Consider the following 19,368-nt stretch of genomic DNA (forward strand, 5'->3'; position numbering starts at 1 on the left):
ATTCTGACCATCTTTTATATGCATATTTTGTATTAACATGCGCATTAAGGTCTCACGGTCACCACAGAAACAAACAACCCATTGTTAATTTTCTCACCACTAAGACCACAACCAGTCTATGAAAGAAGAATCTGTGGTCTGCTTCTTTTTGCAGATTTGCACATTTGCAGATTTCAGATGCTGTAGAGTAAAACAAATCCAAATGAAGACGATACAGACCCACACGACTGCAGATGGTCAACGTTCTCCAACTCTTTGTTTCCACTGTTTTCTACGGATTTGCACCATGTCCTTACATTTCACCTGATACTTTTCAAATGATTTAGACTTATTTCACTATTACAGCACTACTTTGGCAGTATTGAGGCGCTTGTTGAGGAATGAAACACTTTCTATAATAATGATACTCATTTACTGCTAATTCACAACAGATTAAGCATCAGACCAGACCACACTAATGACTTGAACTAAGGAAAAAAATCAATGAAATAGTTTGTGTTTTGAGTATTCTTATGGAAGGCTTTACAGACTCCGTTGTTTGCTTAAGGTTGAGCTCACTGGGAGACAAATGACTTTGCACAGCAGACAGCAAAAATCATTGACCCAGCCTTTAGCGGGTTAATCTTATTTCTTGTGGCAGTCATCACATTCACTCACCTCTTTAGGAGCGTGAGTCATTTGAAAGACTTTCATCAGTGATTTATTGCACAAAGAGAGACCTGAAAGGAAAAAGGAAACGTGGGCCGTAAAATACAGGAGCACTTTAACTTTCTTTGACACTTTATCTTTGGCTCGTGTCGATTCTCATCACGGCATCATGAGTGATTATTTAGTCCTTGCACTTAGGCTGAAAGTTTATAATTGACAAAACAAATAGTATAAATGTGGATCTTAAAAAAGAAAAAACAAGTTCATTTCGTGAAGTGAATTCTGGATCATACAACGCACGTACAGTAACAAAGCCCCAACCTGGTTTCGATTCCGCCTGTGTTCTCTCATGTTCTCTCTGACATATCAGCAACAGTCAAATTGGTTTCAGTTCACTACAATCATATCAGTATTTACTTTTGCCTGACCGGGTGCTGGTGATACAAAGCACCCTCCCCATCAACAGAGTCAGCTAGTATCGCTGAGCACCGCCTGTTTGGAGCACAGCTTCTAACATGACGTATCAAACAGAGTGAAGACAGCTCAGGGTGACAGCTTCTCTACGTGGTGTAACCTGGGAATGGCTCACAGGAAGTGGGACATCGTGGCGCTGACCTCACATTCAAAAATTAACTGGGTCAACACGCCAGAAACTGTCCAGTGTTAAGATCAGATTTCATTTCATGACAAATGTTCCCCGCTTACTTTCTGGCGATTCACTATTATTACTATTAGTACATATCACACATAAAGTTAAATATTTGGCAAATGTTACAGTGAACTAGAAGTTATAGGTCTCGTAAACAAAGAGTTCGGTGATTTCATCTGACACATTCTGACTGAGCTCTCCTTCCCATTCAGTTGGACAAACACGGTTTCATCCAACCATTCACAATCAGGTCTAATCTGGTCACACCTACTTGTGGGTTTTTAGGGTCATGAATACATGAAAACATGGACGCAACAGAGAAGGTTTTTACCACAAAAGTTAAGATTTGAGGTGGGTATCTTGGGCCTTTTTCTGGTGGTCAACATTGTGTCTACACAGCTTGAATAATATCAAACCCGGCGTTGGTGTGACGCTAATAGACTGAATTTCTTCTCTTATTCTGACAAAACTCTAATAGCACACATTAAAAAAACGACTGTAAACAACGACAGTGTGTTTTCAGCTATGTTCACCCCAACCGCAATTATTAATTAGTCATATTTAAATGGCACTGATTCGCTCCACCCAGCTCCGTCTGCAGCCTACAGGACTGGGCTGTGTGCAAACACATGGAAGTTCTTATTCACCTCACACCTGCCCGATATCATAATCAAACACGCAGCCACTGAGTACTGAGGAGCAGCAGCCCGGCGATTCAACTTGACTTTTCTTCCAGCAGCAGAGATTAGACAGTGCCATGGCCGCCACTCTCTGTCAGGTGATGGGTTTCATCCTGAGTTTGTTGGGAGCAGCGGGAATAATTGCAGCAACGGGCATGGACCAGTGGGCGACGGAAGACCTCTTCGATAACCCCGTGACGGCTGTGTACTCGTACTCTGGCCTGTGGAGGTCGTGCGTCCGCCAGAGCTCTGGCTTCACAGAGTGCCGGCCGTATTTCACCATTCTGGGACTGCCAGGTAGGTTGGAAACATCTGCTGGGTGAACTGGCTCAATGACCCCACAAGATACTGAAACTGTATATTTCATAGAATCTACAAAATGCCCTTATTTATATTAAGCTGGAGTTCAAGTTAAGATAATATTATTCAAACATTACCCCCTAATGATGGTAAAATAATGATGAAAGGTCAGACCACACCTTCTTTTACGAAACTCCCACTGCCGCCATTTACCGAAACTCCTGAAGGTTTTTGGTAAACACCTGATAAGAGCCGCTTCCCCGCCGAAGCCTACTTAACGATAAGCAGCAGCATCGACGGCCATTTCATGACATCGCTGGCGACGTTGTTTGAGCGGGACATCTAAAATGGCGGCCTCAATCATTCAGTTAATGGGATTCATGTTGTCGGCGCTGGGGCAGTTTTTAATATCAGCAGCAACAGCCATGGACATGTGGAGCTTACAAGACCGATCCTTAACGCTAGTAACGAACGTTTACACCTATTCCGGCTTGTGGAACTCGTGTGTGGGGACGGCGTACGGCACGACGCAGTGCCGGCCTTATTTCACCATCCTGGGGCTGCCAGGTAAGAGAATCACATTTGCGGGGAAATAAATGACATTTATGGAACTTTTCCCCACGTGTTGGATTTTTCTCAAAGCCCTTGCGAAGGCGCTTCGAAATATTTAGTTTTTTTTTTTTTTTTTTTTTTTTTTTGAGGGCAGACTTTCTCCATTTCCCCGCTGCATAAAAAATGCAGCCGACTGCAGAAAACACGGTGTCTCTCCGGAATGGAGTGGAAATTTGATGAAACATCCAAAGCTTAGCTGAGCAAGCATAAGCTTTGCTGGAGTGTCACACAATGTAAAGTACATTTCCACGCTCTGTACTTAACAGCTGAATGTGGTGTAGAGCAAATTGTATATAAGCTTTAAGGGCTACAATAATACAGGTTCAATATTTCCATCTTTTACAAGATGTGTGTCGCATTAGAATGTAGCTCGATTGAAAAACTAACCTGAACTGCAGTGATAATATAAAAACACATCATTGTATTTCTTACCTAAATTTAAAGTAAGAGCCATTAGTGAGTTTATTAAGGCACATACCTCATTCATAAAAGAACTGGAGTATTAGTACTTCACTTAAAAATTTATATTATGTCTGTGTTAATTGTGGTTTATTTGTTGTATTCCATTTATGACTGGACTCTGACCTGGACCATATGTATTTGTATTTACAGTGTAAAGTTCAATATGTGTATGACATTTTTTTCTGTGAAACACGGCTATTATAATATTTAGGCTTTGACCAATAAATTATACTTTTTATGCTGTTTCCGATAGAGGTGATGAAAATTTAGTACATTCTAGTAAATCAAACTAGCAAACTATGAAAATTAAAGTATATTTTCCATGACAAGACAAGATGAGGACTTTCTTAACCTGCTTTATTTGACCTTCAGCCCTGCTCCAAGCTGTCCGAGCCCTGATGATTGTTGGCATTGTTCTTGGAGCCATCGGTTGCCTCATCGCTATTTTTGCTCTGAAGTGCCTGAAAATGGGGAACATGGAGGACAACATCAAAGCGACTATGACTCTGACAGCTGGGATCATGTTCCTTCTTGGAGGTACAGAAGCCATGTTCACAGTGTCCAGCTCTACTGTTGCGGGACGACTTTTGCATTCGTTTTTTGTTTTTCATTTCGTGCATTCAGGTGTCTGTGGCATCGCTGGAGTGTCGGCCTTTGCCAACTTGATTGTGCAGAGTTTTCAATTCACAACATTTTCCAGTGGTGGATTCAGTATGTACGGAGGAGCCAACGTGGGTGGGCTCACAGGCTCCCTGACTCCAAGGTAAACGTCACATTATTCATTTCTATAAAGGCTGCTATTTCTACACAATCAACATCTTCATGTTTGCTTTCAGGTACACGTTCGGCCCTGCTCTGTTTGTTGGTTGGATCGGTGGAGCCATCCTGGTCATCGGAGGCGTCTTGATGTGTGTGGCCTGCCGTGGAATGGTTCCAGACAGAACACGGTACGGTGCAACACAGAGTTCTGACATTATCACAGATCAGGGACAAACTGCAAAAAGTTTGAGGCAATATTTTTGCTCTTGTCCAGTTAAACAAAAGCATTGTAAGCATGTAAATTCAAGTCTTCCTTTTCCTTCCATATATGATGCAGAGTCGTAAATAGGCTTCGTCCCAGACCGTCTATCGGGTACTTAACGCCCTCTCTTCCTGTCCTATTCTTTTTGAATGCTTTGTTATTTATCCAGATGTCGGGAGGTCAGAGTCTTCGTAGCTCAGTTGCTTAGAGCAGGATTAATATAGAACAACGTTTCATTTTAAACTCGATTGTTTTCTGCTGTTCCTCAGGTACGATGGAATGGCCTACAAAGCCGCCTCTCCTCACAGTATCTACAAGTCTGAGAAGGGCTCCCGTCCTGCCTACAACGATTCCTACAAGGCCCCGAGTGCAGACGGACGACAGACAAATCAGAGATTTGATTATGTGTAGAACAGCTTCAGTTGTGATCCGTCTTTTCATCAAACTCTGATGATCCACAACTACAACTTCTGTTGTTTTTTCCCTCCTCAGGTTTTTCTATTTTTTAATTTCTTTTCTTTGACAGAAACAACATTTACGGTGTCATTGTCTTTTTTTTAACAGATTTTACATAGCTTCATATAATCTTAAATATTAGATGCTGTGTGTTGCTTTGTTTTTTGTTTTGATGTTGTGATGAATAAAGTTCAAGAACAATTCCACCTTCTGTATTTAGTCAAAATGTGGCTCAGTAATGTCAATTTACATAGATATACTTAAATTAAATACTTAAATTAAGTCAGATAGCTCAAGTTACAGACACATACATTGTAATAAGTAGTTTATGTAGTATCTACTTTTAGAAATAAATTGTAAGGGAAATAACTATTTTTTATAGATGCATGAAAGCTTTTGCTTTGAAATTGCACCTGCTGTTAATCAGACAAAAAATAATTTAATTAGTCTATATCCTTTCACAAAATTTGAAATGAATAACTGTATTGTTGACGATGTTGTTGTTTATCCTATTAGTGTTATCATTAGAAAAGGCTGTGGTCATCAGTTCATTTGTTGTTTACCAGTTATCTGTAGCCCTTCAGCACCATATGATAAATATAACAAATCACATCATTTCATTATAATTGAAAATAAACAGGGCTTGTCCCCATATAGATGTTGTATCTGATGAGAGCTCAGAGTTGTTGATAGCGGCAAAGCACCATTTCTCTTCCTTCTATGGGATGTGCTTTCATTGCTATAGCAACGGGCGAACTGGGTTATGGACGATTTGCATGAAATCACATTTATTGATTATACAATAAATTGGGGTATTTGAACATTTATACAAACTAAAAGATTTTTTTCTGGCACTTCATTAAGACATTGTGCCAAACCTTGTTAAACGTCAACTTTCAGAGCTGCATTAACACTGGGATGATATTCATCCCAGCTCAGATTATGGTCAACTGGACTGAAACAACTACAATAATTGTGCAACTGTAATGATAATTGATGTTTATGTAGTGTAAAACAGATAGAAAGCTGTTGCTTGCTGTTTTTTTAAAATGGTGGTTTATACATAGTTCACATTAAGCCTCTTTTAAGTCAAGGTCGTGTGTATCCATGTTTGGTTATGACCTTTGACCCTTAACTAAGAGACGGAAAAGACACTGAGTACAAACAGACCCTTATTTACCCATGAAAGTCTGGCACCACCTACTGGACAGAAAATAGACAGCCAAAGATACAGGGACATATTTACTGTATGTTTTGCTCCTACAAGACAAGCCAGCTTACAGTACATGTTTTGCTTTTACCCCTTTGTAATAAACATTGTCCTTCATTTTACGGTAATAACACAACCTCTGTTCCAATTACACAAAGACACTGCACAATTGTAAAACCTTTAATTCTGTAGAGAATGTATTATTTTATGTAAACTGCACTAAAATGGGCAGGATTCTGTGATGGGCTCTGTGTTCTGTGGCCAGATGAATCAAAATGAAACCACCGATGCTGCTCCTCCAGTCCATGGGGACGAGGCATCTTTATGCTTGTTAGCAGCATGCAGTTCAAAAGCCTGCATGTCTGATGGTGTGGGGCGCATTAGTGCTTATGGAATGGATATGGAGTGGACACATCTGTAAAGGCTCCAAATACACAGGTGGACGATACAGGCAGATTTTTGAGGAACACATACTTGCTTCATCCATGAACTATTTATATCAGAGAAGGCCTTGTACAAAGCTAAACTACATACAATATATGAAAATATTTGGTATCTGCTGGACCAAAGGTAATGACACAGAACTCCAGAGAGCTGAAATCCTGCATCAGAGAATGCGACGCTGCTTAAACACCAGCAATTTGTCTCTTCAGATCCAGATCCCAGACAGTCGTTTGCTGAACCCCATCCTGTTACTGTACATTTAGTTGTTATGCGGCTTTTACACAGGTGTCTTCTGACTCCTATTGATCATGACCACCTCTGAGTTTGCCAGCTAGATCCAGATACAGTTGTATCTTGTCTTACACCTTTGGGATAAAGATTTCACCCGTGTCCACTGGATGAGCTGTGGTTCTAGGACCCTCTTATTTGCAACATTTTGTTCACAGTTGTGTCTGCAACAAATCATCATTTAAAAGTAAAACACAAATAATATTTAATTATGTGTAAATACATACATAGGTCTATGTAAGTATATGCACGTTCTTGAATATTATTATTAATATAATTTCTTTTCAGTTTATTAAGTTAGTTACTTAACAATGTGTTAATGTTTTAATTATTACTTTGATATGTTTTTAATAAGAATACGAAAGTGTTTAAATTCCCCAGAGTGGGAAAATTGTGTCTTACAACAGCACAGTAGCAAGTTGAAATACACTTTAAGGCACAGTACAACACTATACAATATGAGATATAAAAGATGAGCAGAGTGAGCAGCTAAGAGGGTCATGGTAATGATTATTGCATAATATAGAAATACTGGACAGGTTTACACAAAATATTGCACAAAATAAAATTTTCAACATAACCATTGAAGCAATGGGTGAATTACAGACCGGGCAGTAGTTACTGTATCAGTGCTGGTTGTACAGTGTCTGATTGCAGCAGGGAGGAATGATCTGCGGAATCTCTCATTCACACAGTGAGGGTGGATCAGTCCATCAGTGAAGCTGCTCTCCAGAGTCCAGGATAGACGTGAGTTTAGCCAGGAGCCTTCTCTCACCCATTTCCTGCACCGTGTCCAGAGTGCAGCCCAGGACAGAGCTGGACGTCCTAATGACCCTGTCCAGTCTCTTCCTGTCCCTCACTGTGATGCTGCTGCTCCAGCAGACCACATCGTACAGGATGGCTGATGCCACCACAGAGTCATAGAAGGTCTTGGCATAGAAGGGAGTGGCCCCCTCATTCCAAAAGACCGCAGTCTCCTCAGCAGGTACAGTCTGCTCTGACCCTTCCTGTGTTCAGTCTAGTGCACTTTATTGTTTAAAAGCAAACCCAGGTACTCATGAGAATCCATTCTTTCAAGGTCCAATAAATCTGAGGCTGACATCAGAAATAACCAAAAAGACGATTAAAAAACACAGATCATCAATAAGGAGTAGTATATATTGTTTATATACTCTCCTTGATAAAGCAAGTAAAGCCCAGTAAATACTACACGTTAAACTGCTGGAAAAGGGAAAAAAACTTATTGGAGGATAGTTCCCATCACGTGGTGGCCAAAGTTTAGTCTTATTTCCAGACTCATCCAGCAGCTCATATGTTTATCTCATTATATTGTTTGACATACTGTTTGTCTTTCAGAAAGTAGAAGCACCCAGAAGAAGAACTTGTACTTCTATGTTTTTGCAAAAAGGTAAAGCGTTCTCAGCTCACATCTGCCCTCATCTACTGGATGGAAGTAAACTTGTCTGTTATTGTTCCTCTTATTGTTTTAACCAGATACGTTGTGATTTGACATTTGAGGTTTGACCCATTGCTGCATTATATGAATACTGTCATATTTCCCACAAGCCTAGATTCTGCTACTTTTTTGTTTTGTTTAAAACCTTGCATAATCTATAATAGTTTAAAAATGAAATATGATATGAGGGATGAAATATTATACTGTATATGTAAATATATTTAAACAGAATAATATTGGCCCATAAAACTGCATTTTACGAAAAAAGAAATACAACATAGTTTAGCACGGTTAGCACAGACAGTATAGATTATGACATTTACCTAACATAAAAATTTATACTGTTAGAAATCATAGAATACCAGCAGAATTTGTGTTCTGATTCTTATGATTTACTGTTGCAAATTGTTACAAAGGGGACACTGGCGACACGTTCCAGGAAAGCTGCTAAAGCCGACAAGACCGACAGACAGGCCTGAAACCCCTTACTGGAGAAATGCTTTAAAACATTAGGCCAGCCCAGTTTGGAGCACTGGTCAGACAGAAAACATCAAATCCCACACCAGGAAATGTTTAAACCTATACTCTATGAACTAGGCCTGCTCCACTTACTGTACAGCATTGGCCAGAAAAAAACAAACAAGGGAGAAGGACCCAACTGCACAACCACAATGCAGTCAGACTCAGCTTAATTAATTTACTGTGATGCTCATTCTTTTGTTTATTTTACCTCTTCTGCCTTATTTAAAGTACTTTGACAACAAGATGTTGTTTCTAAAGTGCTATATAAATAAACATGATTTGATTTTAATTTAATTACACAAGACAATTTAAACAAGCGGTGAACAGAGAGTTGAGAAACATATAGCAGACAGCACCAGAACTGACAAATAACAGACTCTCGCAGTTGCAGATCCAACTTTTCTCTTTTCTATCTCCTCACCCCAACCAGTCGAGGCAAAAGCCTGGTTCTGCCTGCTACTCATTACAGAGGGGCAGTGTAACAGCCCTGACAAACAGACAATGTGAGGCGAGGCAGGAGTGCTTAAATACAGGCTATGGCAATAGGTGAGGATTACTAACCTTTTGACCTGGGAGTCGACAAGTGACGGACAGAGAGTGACGTCACATCACATACAGACACCAGATAGACCCCAAACCACAGCCCCTCTACAGGCTGGAGGGCTGGTTGTGACACTTTGTGATCACCTTGTACTATTACTACTTCTTCCTTTACCTGCATGTAAAGTTTCAAGGAAATAAACTTCTGACTTAAAAGCAGAGAAAAATTGTAGAGAGAAAATCCTGGGCTTTAAATTTTGTTTTATTTACTGTATGTAGCGTGTTTATACGTGATGTTGCCATACGCACTCCTGTCCAGTAGGCGGAGCCCCAACCCGTTACCAGTGGTTGGTGCTGCGCTATTAACCACAGCGAGGAAGACAAAGCTGGACCTTATTGAGGCTATTTACTGCTTCGACTGTACACATTGCTACACGTAACTGTAACGCGGACTCGCGTTTAACGAATTATTTCCTTCTAGTTTGGAGATTACGTGGAACTCTATTGACAGTTCACGCTGTCACATGGGTTAAAAGAAAGCCAACTTTGCGTGAACACTGTGTTGAGCTTTAAATACACGCTTCAGTGGACTTCATAATGTTATTTAGCAAAGGAGCTAGCTAATAGCTAATATGAGTTTGTTCGGCTAACGCTATGTTAGCCCTGTTGCACGAGTATCCATCCCCGCAACAGCTAGCTTAATGGCGCTAACAGGCTAACACTGCCGACATAATTCAGATAAAGTGCTTAAAGTGATTCGACTTTACTGGTCAGTCGGACACACAGGTGGCGTTAGCAGTTGACCCGTGAGGGCGTCGCCGTTAATTTATATCCGCGGCATGATTCATCTGGTCGTTTCATGGGGCTTTTAAGGATGATGTCGTCGCCCAAGCTCCAGCTTTTGGCTATTTTGGCATTTGGGGTGGCGATGCTGTTAATAGAGAACCAGATCCAGAAACTGGACGAGTCGAGAGCCAAACTCGGTAAGACTGAAACAGAGGTAATTAATTTTGTGGTCAAAATTGCTAATCGGTACATTTTGGTAAATAGAGAGTGACATATAGGGAAACTGAGAATTTAACTGCTTGAAAAACCCATAAAAAAGTAACTAATTATTGTGTAATGATTTATAATTCATTTACTTAAAACTAGGACATTGTGGATATTCAGTAGATTAAGGACATCATTTTAATTGTTTTTCTATTATCATAAACGTATGCACAGAAACAAGATGCCAGTATTCAGCCTGTCAGCTGGCAGATGGCTGTAAGTGCAGGTTGCAGCCTAGAAATGGCAGCACTGAGCAGACATTGGCTCCAAGTGAAATAAGAATTTGTTGAAACGGGTCATCCTGAAAAAAGGCTAAATTTAGTTTGCATTACACTGCAGTGTTGTTTGGAGAAGTCATCTGCTGGATTAAAAGTTTGGCATAGCAGCACCTACCTCTGGGCTTCCTCTCGCCTCCTGGAGTCAGCCACTGGGGGGCTTTACGGGAAGCGTGATGCGTACAGTGCTCCCCGCAGCTCTCAGCCCATCCACTCACCACACTGGTCCTGTAATTTGCGTTAATTAACATTTCTGTTGAGAAAACAAGTGGGAGAAAACACTTTTAATTATGTCTCCTGTCAATATTATCATCAAATGCTTAATTACTTGTTTCAGTGTTATTGTGTTTTGAAGGACCGTCTTGTTTTCCTTAATTAATGCATGCTAACAAGTCTCTCTGGCCTTAATTTTAAAACGGCTTGTTCATTTATACAGCATAGGCGTACCTTTGTCTTCTCTACTGCGGGGTTAGTATCTTCACACCTGCTGTGTGTGCTGCCAAAAGAGAAAAACAATAAGGCTCTGCTAACCTTGGGCTCATTAAAATCCAGGCAGCAGAGAAACACTGCCAGTACTCTGTTATTAAACTCACGTCTGTGTTTAGTCAGTCCAGTGATGGTTGCCACAAGTAATCCAAATGTGCTAAACTGTCATGTATATCTGGCCAATGATGGTAAATCTTATTTGTTCAGAACGTACAATTGCCAGACACGAGGTAGCTGAAGTGGAACAGCGCCACAGTGAAGGTGCTGGACAGGAGTTATCGCTGCTGGCGGACAGCGATGACAACATCATCATTTACAATCGAGTGCCCAAGACTGCCAGCACATCCTTCACTAACATCGCCTACGACCTGTGTGGGAAGAATCGCTTCCACGTGCTGCACATCAACACAACAAAAAACAACCCTGTCATGTCTTTACAAGACCAGGTAAGAAAGCACCACCGTGTTTCAATTACAGGTCAAGTCTAAATGGCTTGACAGTTAGATGACACTTATATTATGTTGACGCTACTCATGAGTAATATGTTACTGTTCTGCAGCCTGCATTATCAAAGACTTTACAATGTTTTGATGAGAGTTTGGGGGTCCTCAGAGACAATTTAGATTTCTAGCCCAACTGTACTGCAATACCAAGTTTGTAGGCATCTCCATGGTGAAACTAAAGTGATCATGTCTATCCCGATATAATAATACTAATCAAGGCAACACAATTATAGAGAGTGTTACAGAGTTTATGACTTTGTGTCAAACAAATCATGAGACCAAAAAAGTGCTGGCTTGAGAAGATATATCTTCATCTCCAAATCAAACATGACGCGTTTGGGTTCTGTTTTTAGTAAAAGGGAGAAGCACGCACCATATGCACCACAGCTGCTTGACAGGAAATCGTCTCCACCTTTCACATGAGCTCTTTTCTGTCAGTACTAATGATACTGTACATGAGGAGAAAGAGAAGAAGGAGGAGGAGGGTTTTTTCCAGAACAGATGCTCAGCTTATGACAGGCTTGTGAGCACTTTGATCATCATAGATTTGGAGTTAGAAACAGGCTGTCGTCATGGCTAGTAACAGAGCAAGGCCTCTGGCTTGGTCCATTCAATTTCTGTAACCTTTGTGTCAAATGTTTCAGTAAACTCTGCAGAGGGAAATGCAGTTAAAGACTGTGTTCTTTGTCTTTTTGACTGGGGTTTAACAGGGGCTTGAATTAATTCTCTCACTGTCTGGTTTGTGAGAGCTAATTGTGAATCTGTCAGATGCTTACTGGAGTTTGTATTGGTAGGCACACACATCTTAGACAATGGTCAGTCAAAGCATCCCTTATTATTTTTATTCAAGAGCTTCAATCCAATTAACTGCAGCAGTCAGGCATTTACCATGTCCACAGAGATGCTGCAGCATTTACCAGACTCTCTAACTGAACTTTAGGGCTTCTATTTTCAAAATCCAACCATCAAGCCTGGCAGCGTATCATTTTACTCACATTGTGTGCACTCACTGTAGCTGCGGCCCTGTGTGCGTGTGTGCGCGCGTTTATGCGGACCACTCCAAATGCTGGAGACACTACTGCACTGCACCTAAACGCGTCACGGTTGTACATGCACAGAGGTCCCCATTCCTATAAACAAAGACCTGCACACTATTCAAAACTATGTTTGGTTCAATGGACAGTTCAAATAACTGTTGACTTGGTTTTTAGTGATTGTGTTGGCGAGTAGATGTATAAATGGGTCTGTTGTCTGTAAACGGAGTCATTTTTCCAGCTCTGTGCCAGTTTTTTATGGTTGCAGTGTTTTTCCACTTGCCAGAGTTTCCCTGCTGCTCACTAATTAGTTTCCATTATCTTTGTCTACAGGTGCGCTTTGTCAGGAATGTCACCTTATGGAGAGAGATGAAGCCTGGCTTGTACCACGGCCATGTAGCTTATCTGGACTTCTCAAAGTAAAGCCCTTTATTTCCTGTAATGCCATTAATATCAAGATTAGTTACAAACTGTTAGCAGAGCAGACAAAGGCAGGTCATGTATTGATTTCTGCCGTGTGATCTAGTGTTGATTAATAGCATTGTTGTCCTTATCTCCCCTGACACTATCATTTCAGTGATCACAGGTAATTATCCTAATAGTGTTTCAGTGAGAAAGATCCTTTTTTTTGCAACCTCAGTTCTTCCTGATGCTTTCACCTTTACATGGATGCAAAGTCAGACTCTATAGTGAACAGATGCTGTAGCCCGGATTTTTGTCATATCAATAATGTGTGTGTGTGTGTGTGTGTGTGTGTGTGTGTGTGTGTGTGTGTGTGTGTGTGTGTGTGTGTGTGTGTGTGTGTGTGTGTGTGTGTGTGTGTGTGTGTGTGTGTGTGTGTGTGTGTATAAATAAATATAATTTTTTTTTCCCTCCCAGATACGGTGTGAAGCGAAAGCCCATGTACATAAATGTGGTGCGAGACCCCATAGAGCGCCTGGTGTCATACTACTATTTCCTCCGTTTTGGAGATGACTACAGACCTGGCCTTCGTCGAAGGAAGCAAGGAGACAAAAAGGTGTTTAGTCAGCACTCAGTTGTAATCAGAAAATAATCGACGGAGCCCTGGGGCCTTTTGTTTGTCAGCACATCCATTTGTTACAATAAGTGTTTGTGTTTTCTTTAGACATTTGATGAGTGCGTGTCATCAGGCGGCTCTGACTGTGCACCTGAGAAGCTCTGGCTTCAGATCCCCTTCTTCTGTGGCCATCATTCAGAGTGCTGGTGAGTGGGCTGCACCTGCTTCATCACAAACACATCACAGTGTGAGGGAGTGCGCTGGTAATTGTGCCCTGCCAAGATGGTGTATGCAGGACATCATCAAACTGGTTAGGCCGAGTTGTTTCTCTGCGGCCTGTAGATGTATGTGGACAATGGCCATACATTAAAATTATTTATAAAAATAAATTAACTACAGGTTCAGTGTTTGAAGTGGATGATTTGTTTAGATCTGGATCCTTTTTCTACATTCATTAGGATAGCAATGGTAATGGTAAGGAGGATAACTAAAAACAAACCAGTTGATTTACTTGTGTACTTATATATATTTTTTTATTGCATGCTCTAATTAAATTTATTATTAATTAATCCTAGATTAAATAGGAAAAACCATGATAGTTATGCTGTGGTAGCCCCATATGGAGTCAAAGACCTCAGCAATGTCCTTACAAGTAAAATCTCTGTCATATAATACATCTGTGTGGCTGTTACTCAGGGTACACAGTGGTGTTAGCATTGTTTCTGGTTGAAACATAAGTCATTAGGTCATGTAATCCTGTGACTTTTATTCATTCAAGGTCAAGCTACTGTACGTACTGTTACAATATATGCTTATTCAAAACTAAAATGCAATGATTTGATAAACATACTGGAACCACCCAGCTGAGTGACATTACAAGGTGATGCCTTTGTCTCTAATTCCATTCTCAGTTAAAATTAGTTTGTCCAAAACCAAAAACATCAGGTTGTATATAATTTTCACCATAAATAAATAAGTCATAGAATTACATGGCTTTATGACTTCTGCTTTAACCAGAAACAGAGTTAACACACAGATTAATTATATGGCACAGATTTAACTTGGAAATATATAATAAGGTAAATTTAATATAAATAAGCAAACTTAATGCTAGATGTAGGTTGGAAAATGACACTTCTTAATTTGATGTTGCATTTGCAGGAATGCAGGCAGCAGATGGGCCCTAGAACAAGCAAAATACAACCTTGTGAATGAGTATCTGTTAGTTGGAGTAACTGAGGAACTAGAGGACTTTATCATGATACTGGAGGCAGCTCTGCCACGGTTCTTCAAGGGGGCTACGGAACTCTACAGGACAGGTATTAACGCTACACACACACACACACACACACACACACACACACACACACACACACACACACACACACACACACACACACACACAAATTGGTAGAATATCAGATTCAGACTGACTTACATCCAAATTCCTGTCTTACTTCAGGAAAGAAGTCTCACCTACGAAAGACCACAGAGAAAAAACCCCTCACCAAAGAAACCATAGCCAAGCTGCAGCAGTCCAACATCTGGAAGATTGAAAATGAGTTTTACGAGTTTGCCCTTGAACAGTTCCAGTTTGTACGCGCCCACGCTGTGAGGGAAAAGGACGGAGAACTTTACGTGCTAGCTCAGAGCTTCTTCTATGAAAAGATCTATCCAAAGTGAACTGCGACTGTCTGCACAGATCCTTTATCTGGATCCTTTAGGAGTCATAACACTGAGCGAAGCTGGCGAAGGCTGGACTTATGAGTCCTGTACTTTAAGCTTGGAGCCTTTACAGCACGGAGAAACTTGTTCACTGTACTGTGACATGTTTTTAACATTTTTTTATTGCTTGTGCAGCTGCTAAAAAGAGCTGATGGCGTTAAACTGTGAGGAAAACAGGAGCAGGAAATAAAGTGATGTGGTCTTTATATTTTTAGGTGCACCAGTACTTGTTTACAAATGAAGATCAACTAAAACATCTAGACTGGGTTGGAACACTTTTTATTGACCTGCAGTAAACGTGTTTGTGGACCAAATGGTAACAACATAGAATCACTTGAACCATTGCATCCTTTGGTGCGTGACTAGAATAAAAAAAAAGTATTTGATCCTAGTGATATCTTTTGAGTTTTTACACATTGAACACAATGTTTTATCAGAGAATGTGATGTGCATTTTTGAAATGATAGTTGTGAGAAATAACAAAGTAGCTTTGAGCAGAATGAAGTAGAAGTGATAGTGCCTTCATTACAAAGTAATGAATTCTTTTTTTACTTTACAAGTGATGCCACAATCATGTTTTTGTATTTAATTAGTCAATAACTGCATTTTCAGTTTTTCTGTTTTTCATTTACAGTTTAAATATAGAACCATCACTGCAAATGTCTTGTGCTTTTTTTTAATGCAAGATATGTTAAGGGCATTTATTTGCCATCTTTCATGACAACACTGTGAATCCAAGATTATAGGTAGACAGATTCTAATATTTAAATTTCATTGATGAATTTATTCATATTTTTAGATTGTAGATTATGATCACAGTGGTTTCACCTAATGTCCTTTTAATTCAGTGTGCAGCTGTTTCGTCTTTGATAGCTCAGTTTTTATTACCATTTATTTGTAACTCTTTGTTCTCTGTGGGTAATTGTCTACAGGCATCTCTGTTGAGTTTGGTCTGTATAATTGTGGTTTGTGGAGAACACGTACTGTACCTACAGGAAAGGTATCAAACTTCCCTTTGCCCTTTCCCTAAAATATAATCTGGAGGAAGAAGTGGAGGCTGCCATTTGACTTGGATGCATTTTGTTGTTGTGTGTTTGCTTTTCCACAGTTACTCCAGGTGAGGCGAGATGAAGGCAGAGGGAAGTTTGATCTGTGGTTGCTATGCAATTTGGCATGTTGGCATGTTAATATGTGCACCAAACACATGAGTATTTAATCCAGTAGTCCAACATCTGGAAGAAAATGAGCTTTTACTAGTTTGAAAAATAAATATTGCCCTTAGCTGGGGTTGATGGAAACATTTATTTTGCAGCTGAAACGGACAAAAGGTCTTGGCAATGTTGATATTTTGACTTGATGATGGCAATTGATCAAAACTCATCCAATCAACAGTTATTTACGATTCACCCTGAGGTTGACACGAATAAATCATGTACCATGCACTCCATCCACATTACTGAGCACAGGCCTGTTTAAATGGTTTTGCATTACTTGTGTGGAGTCAGTGTTGCAGAAGAATTCAGATACAAGCCTGGATTTATTCTGTGTCTTTCATAACTCCATTTACACTAAGATGATGCATTGTCAATTTAACCTGCAAGTTCTTTTTCTTGATCAACTGATGAACTGTTTGCTCTGTGGTGGAAAGTGGTGTAAATGCCTGTGACAGTTTTATTCCTCCCAATTTGATTGGTTACCCTGGAGACGGACTCTATTCAATCACAGTTTGATTAAAAAAGTGGCTACAATTATATAAAGAATGTCTAAGTTGCTGACCAACTTTCTGACAATGTGGTTGCTGAACTCAAATAGAAATTGCGTAGCTCTTTCACAATTTGACTGATTGGTTGCTTCAGTTTGCTGATGTGCCCCATTAGTTTTGTTTTTGTTTATTTGACTCTGCAGTTTGATTAAGATTGTTTCAAGGTGAATATTTTAGCTGCTTTCACTGTTTCACTTCACTATCAAACAAAGGGTTTTCTTTAGTACTTAAAGTTTGGGGATCTTCTGTACAGTAAGCGGAAGCTGGTTGTTCCCACACAGGCTTGTTCTCTCACTGTGCCTCACATGAGCCCAGTATCTCCTCTTTTGACTTTATAATTACAGAATAATTGCCTCGCTATATCTTACTCAACGGGGAATACTTAACCACTGGAACCGTGAAATAACAGACTGGGACGGGATGATCTGCTGAAGTCAGCGGCGTTAGCGACTCGTACCTCTTCTCTGCTGGGAGAAGAAGGGAGTGAGGGCGTCTGCGGGGAGACGACAGTAGCACGCTCCAGCAGTCCACAGCCCGTCCTTGTGTCTACACAGAGAACAGCACAAAGGCCCCAACCCATATTTGACGCTTTGTGGCCATGGACACAAGGAGAGGGTGCCTGTCTCAGAAAATAGAACTCAATTAACAGTTTTGCTGCAGGCATATTGGAACGTTGTTTCATTAACGAGATGAATACAGTCTGATAATTACTTCATCTCAATTAGAAAAAAAGCTGCACTATATTGATTGTAGCTGATGAGCTTGAAGGTTAATTAGAGAACACAATATTTCAAAAGCCTATCTGCTTTGTTGTTGTTTGCCAGTTGTGGGAGCTCTTTGTTATTGACTTTTTGCCTATGTGCAGCTTTAAGGACTGCGTGGAGTTATCCTTTGAACAAAAGCGATGTCTCATTTGAGCAGAAAAAAAAATTCAGTCTCTTTTTCTAGTCTTGACTGCAGCTTGTGTTTAAAGTGGTTGGTTTAGACTTTGTCCCGGTTCTCGGTGTTCTGCTGCGAACCACCAGAGGGAGCCGTGGCCCTGCAGAAAGCCTCCACGGAGCAGCATGTGGGCTTGGCAGGACTGAAACGGTTCACCAAGCCCCCATTACTGCACCTGTGCAAAGCCAAATGGAACAAACTAATAGTGCATTACCATTAACAATACAAATTACACCATTAGGCACACTTGGCTCTCAGGCCTTGTGATAGCTATAAATAGTTTCACTTGGTCTTGGACAATTTGTGCTGTACTTGCATAATGACAGCACTCAAATTAATTTGGCGTGTGCAAATGGAGCGCCCCTATTGCTGCATGTTGTGAAAGGGAACATTTTAGGCTCTTTTTTTAATGATGTGCCGCCTCTTGCAAGAACCACCTTTGCAGGAGGAACTGATAAGCGGGGCCAGCAGCTCCAAACCTGAGTGAAATGTCTCCATTACAAATCATCCGGAGTGTTTGATCCTGTTATTGCTGAAGCACTGCACAGAATAATGACCTCTTTTTGTCAATGAAAGTTGGCTGGATTACTAGAAATGGCCCTCTGGATCGGTTCTGGAGCCCTTTTTTTTCAGCAGACCATCGGAGACCCAGCACAGTTTTTGCGGCAAGCTGACCTCAAAGTGGATTCACTACTGCTCCATAAAACAAACAGAGCAGAGCAGAGGCAGCTTGACTGCCCCTCACTGGGACTGTGGACAGGACCTTAAAGCACTTGGCCAAAGGGGACCATTATGTGTACTACTTTCCGCTGTGTTTTATGTAAATGCACCACGCTGAAATGGAAGGTAAATTAAGCCAGCATGTCAGAGACACATGGCCAAGAAAACCTCAGGTGTTCCTGATATTCCAAATTTACTGTAGGGCTTTTGCCAATGACAGATTATAGCCGATGGAGAAAGAAAACGATCGAAGCCATCGCTATTATAAAGCATTGTCAGATACATGCATTGATGGTTTTTTTCTTTCCAGCCTGTTACACATTGACATTTGATGGAAAAATCCTTCAACAAGATCGCAACCACGCCTTTCTCTCTCTGGGCCATATGTAGGAACCGTTTAGCCCCAGTTTTTACAGATCAGCTTGCACCTTAGTACTTGTCATTTTGTTAAGTGAACACAATATTTAAGGAGGACAAGATCCAGAGGAATATCCTCTGGGGATCATGAATCTATAATAAAATTTGAGCTAGGTACTTGAAGCTACATAGAAGTCATTAGTATCTGCTG

At 40.5% G+C, this 19,368-nt stretch overlaps 2 protein-coding genes across 3 annotated transcripts; both read left to right on the top strand.

Annotated features, from left to right (window-relative positions):
- The first annotated feature begins 2,002 nt into the window (after positions 1-2,002).
- Positions 2,003-6,277, top strand: LOC114854765 (claudin-18-like). 2 transcript variants are annotated; one of them, XM_029149444.3, is made up of 5 exons: positions 2,003-2,274; positions 3,724-3,888; positions 3,976-4,114; positions 4,188-4,298; positions 4,642-6,277. In XM_029149444.3, the coding sequence occupies exons 1-5, from the start codon at positions 2,055-2,057 to the stop codon at positions 4,781-4,783; spliced, it is 777 nt and encodes a 258-aa protein (XP_029005277.1). In that variant the 5' UTR covers positions 2,003-2,054; the 3' UTR covers positions 4,784-6,277. The 2 variants fall into 2 exon arrangements, with proteins under 2 accessions (XP_029005277.1, XP_029005278.1); XM_029149445.3 differs by lacking the exon at positions 2,003-2,274 and adding an exon at positions 2,367-2,844.
- Positions 6,278-9,664: 3,387 nt separating this feature from the next.
- hs2st1b (heparan sulfate 2-O-sulfotransferase 1b) lies at positions 9,665-19,082 on the top strand. Its single transcript, XM_029148483.3, has 7 exons — positions 9,665-10,271; positions 11,307-11,545; positions 12,970-13,055; positions 13,516-13,654; positions 13,763-13,860; positions 14,816-14,973; positions 15,117-19,082. Exons 1-7 carry the CDS (start codon positions 10,148-10,150, stop codon positions 15,335-15,337), a joined length of 1,065 nt encoding a protein of 354 aa, XP_029004316.1. The 5' UTR covers positions 9,665-10,147; the 3' UTR covers positions 15,338-19,082.
- The last annotated feature ends 286 nt before the right edge of the window (positions 19,083-19,368 follow it).

The sequence above is a fragment of the Betta splendens genome, chromosome 4, assembly GCF_900634795.4.
Source record: "Betta splendens chromosome 4, fBetSpl5.4, whole genome shotgun sequence".
NCBI lineage: Eukaryota > Metazoa > Chordata > Actinopteri > Anabantiformes > Osphronemidae > Betta > Betta splendens.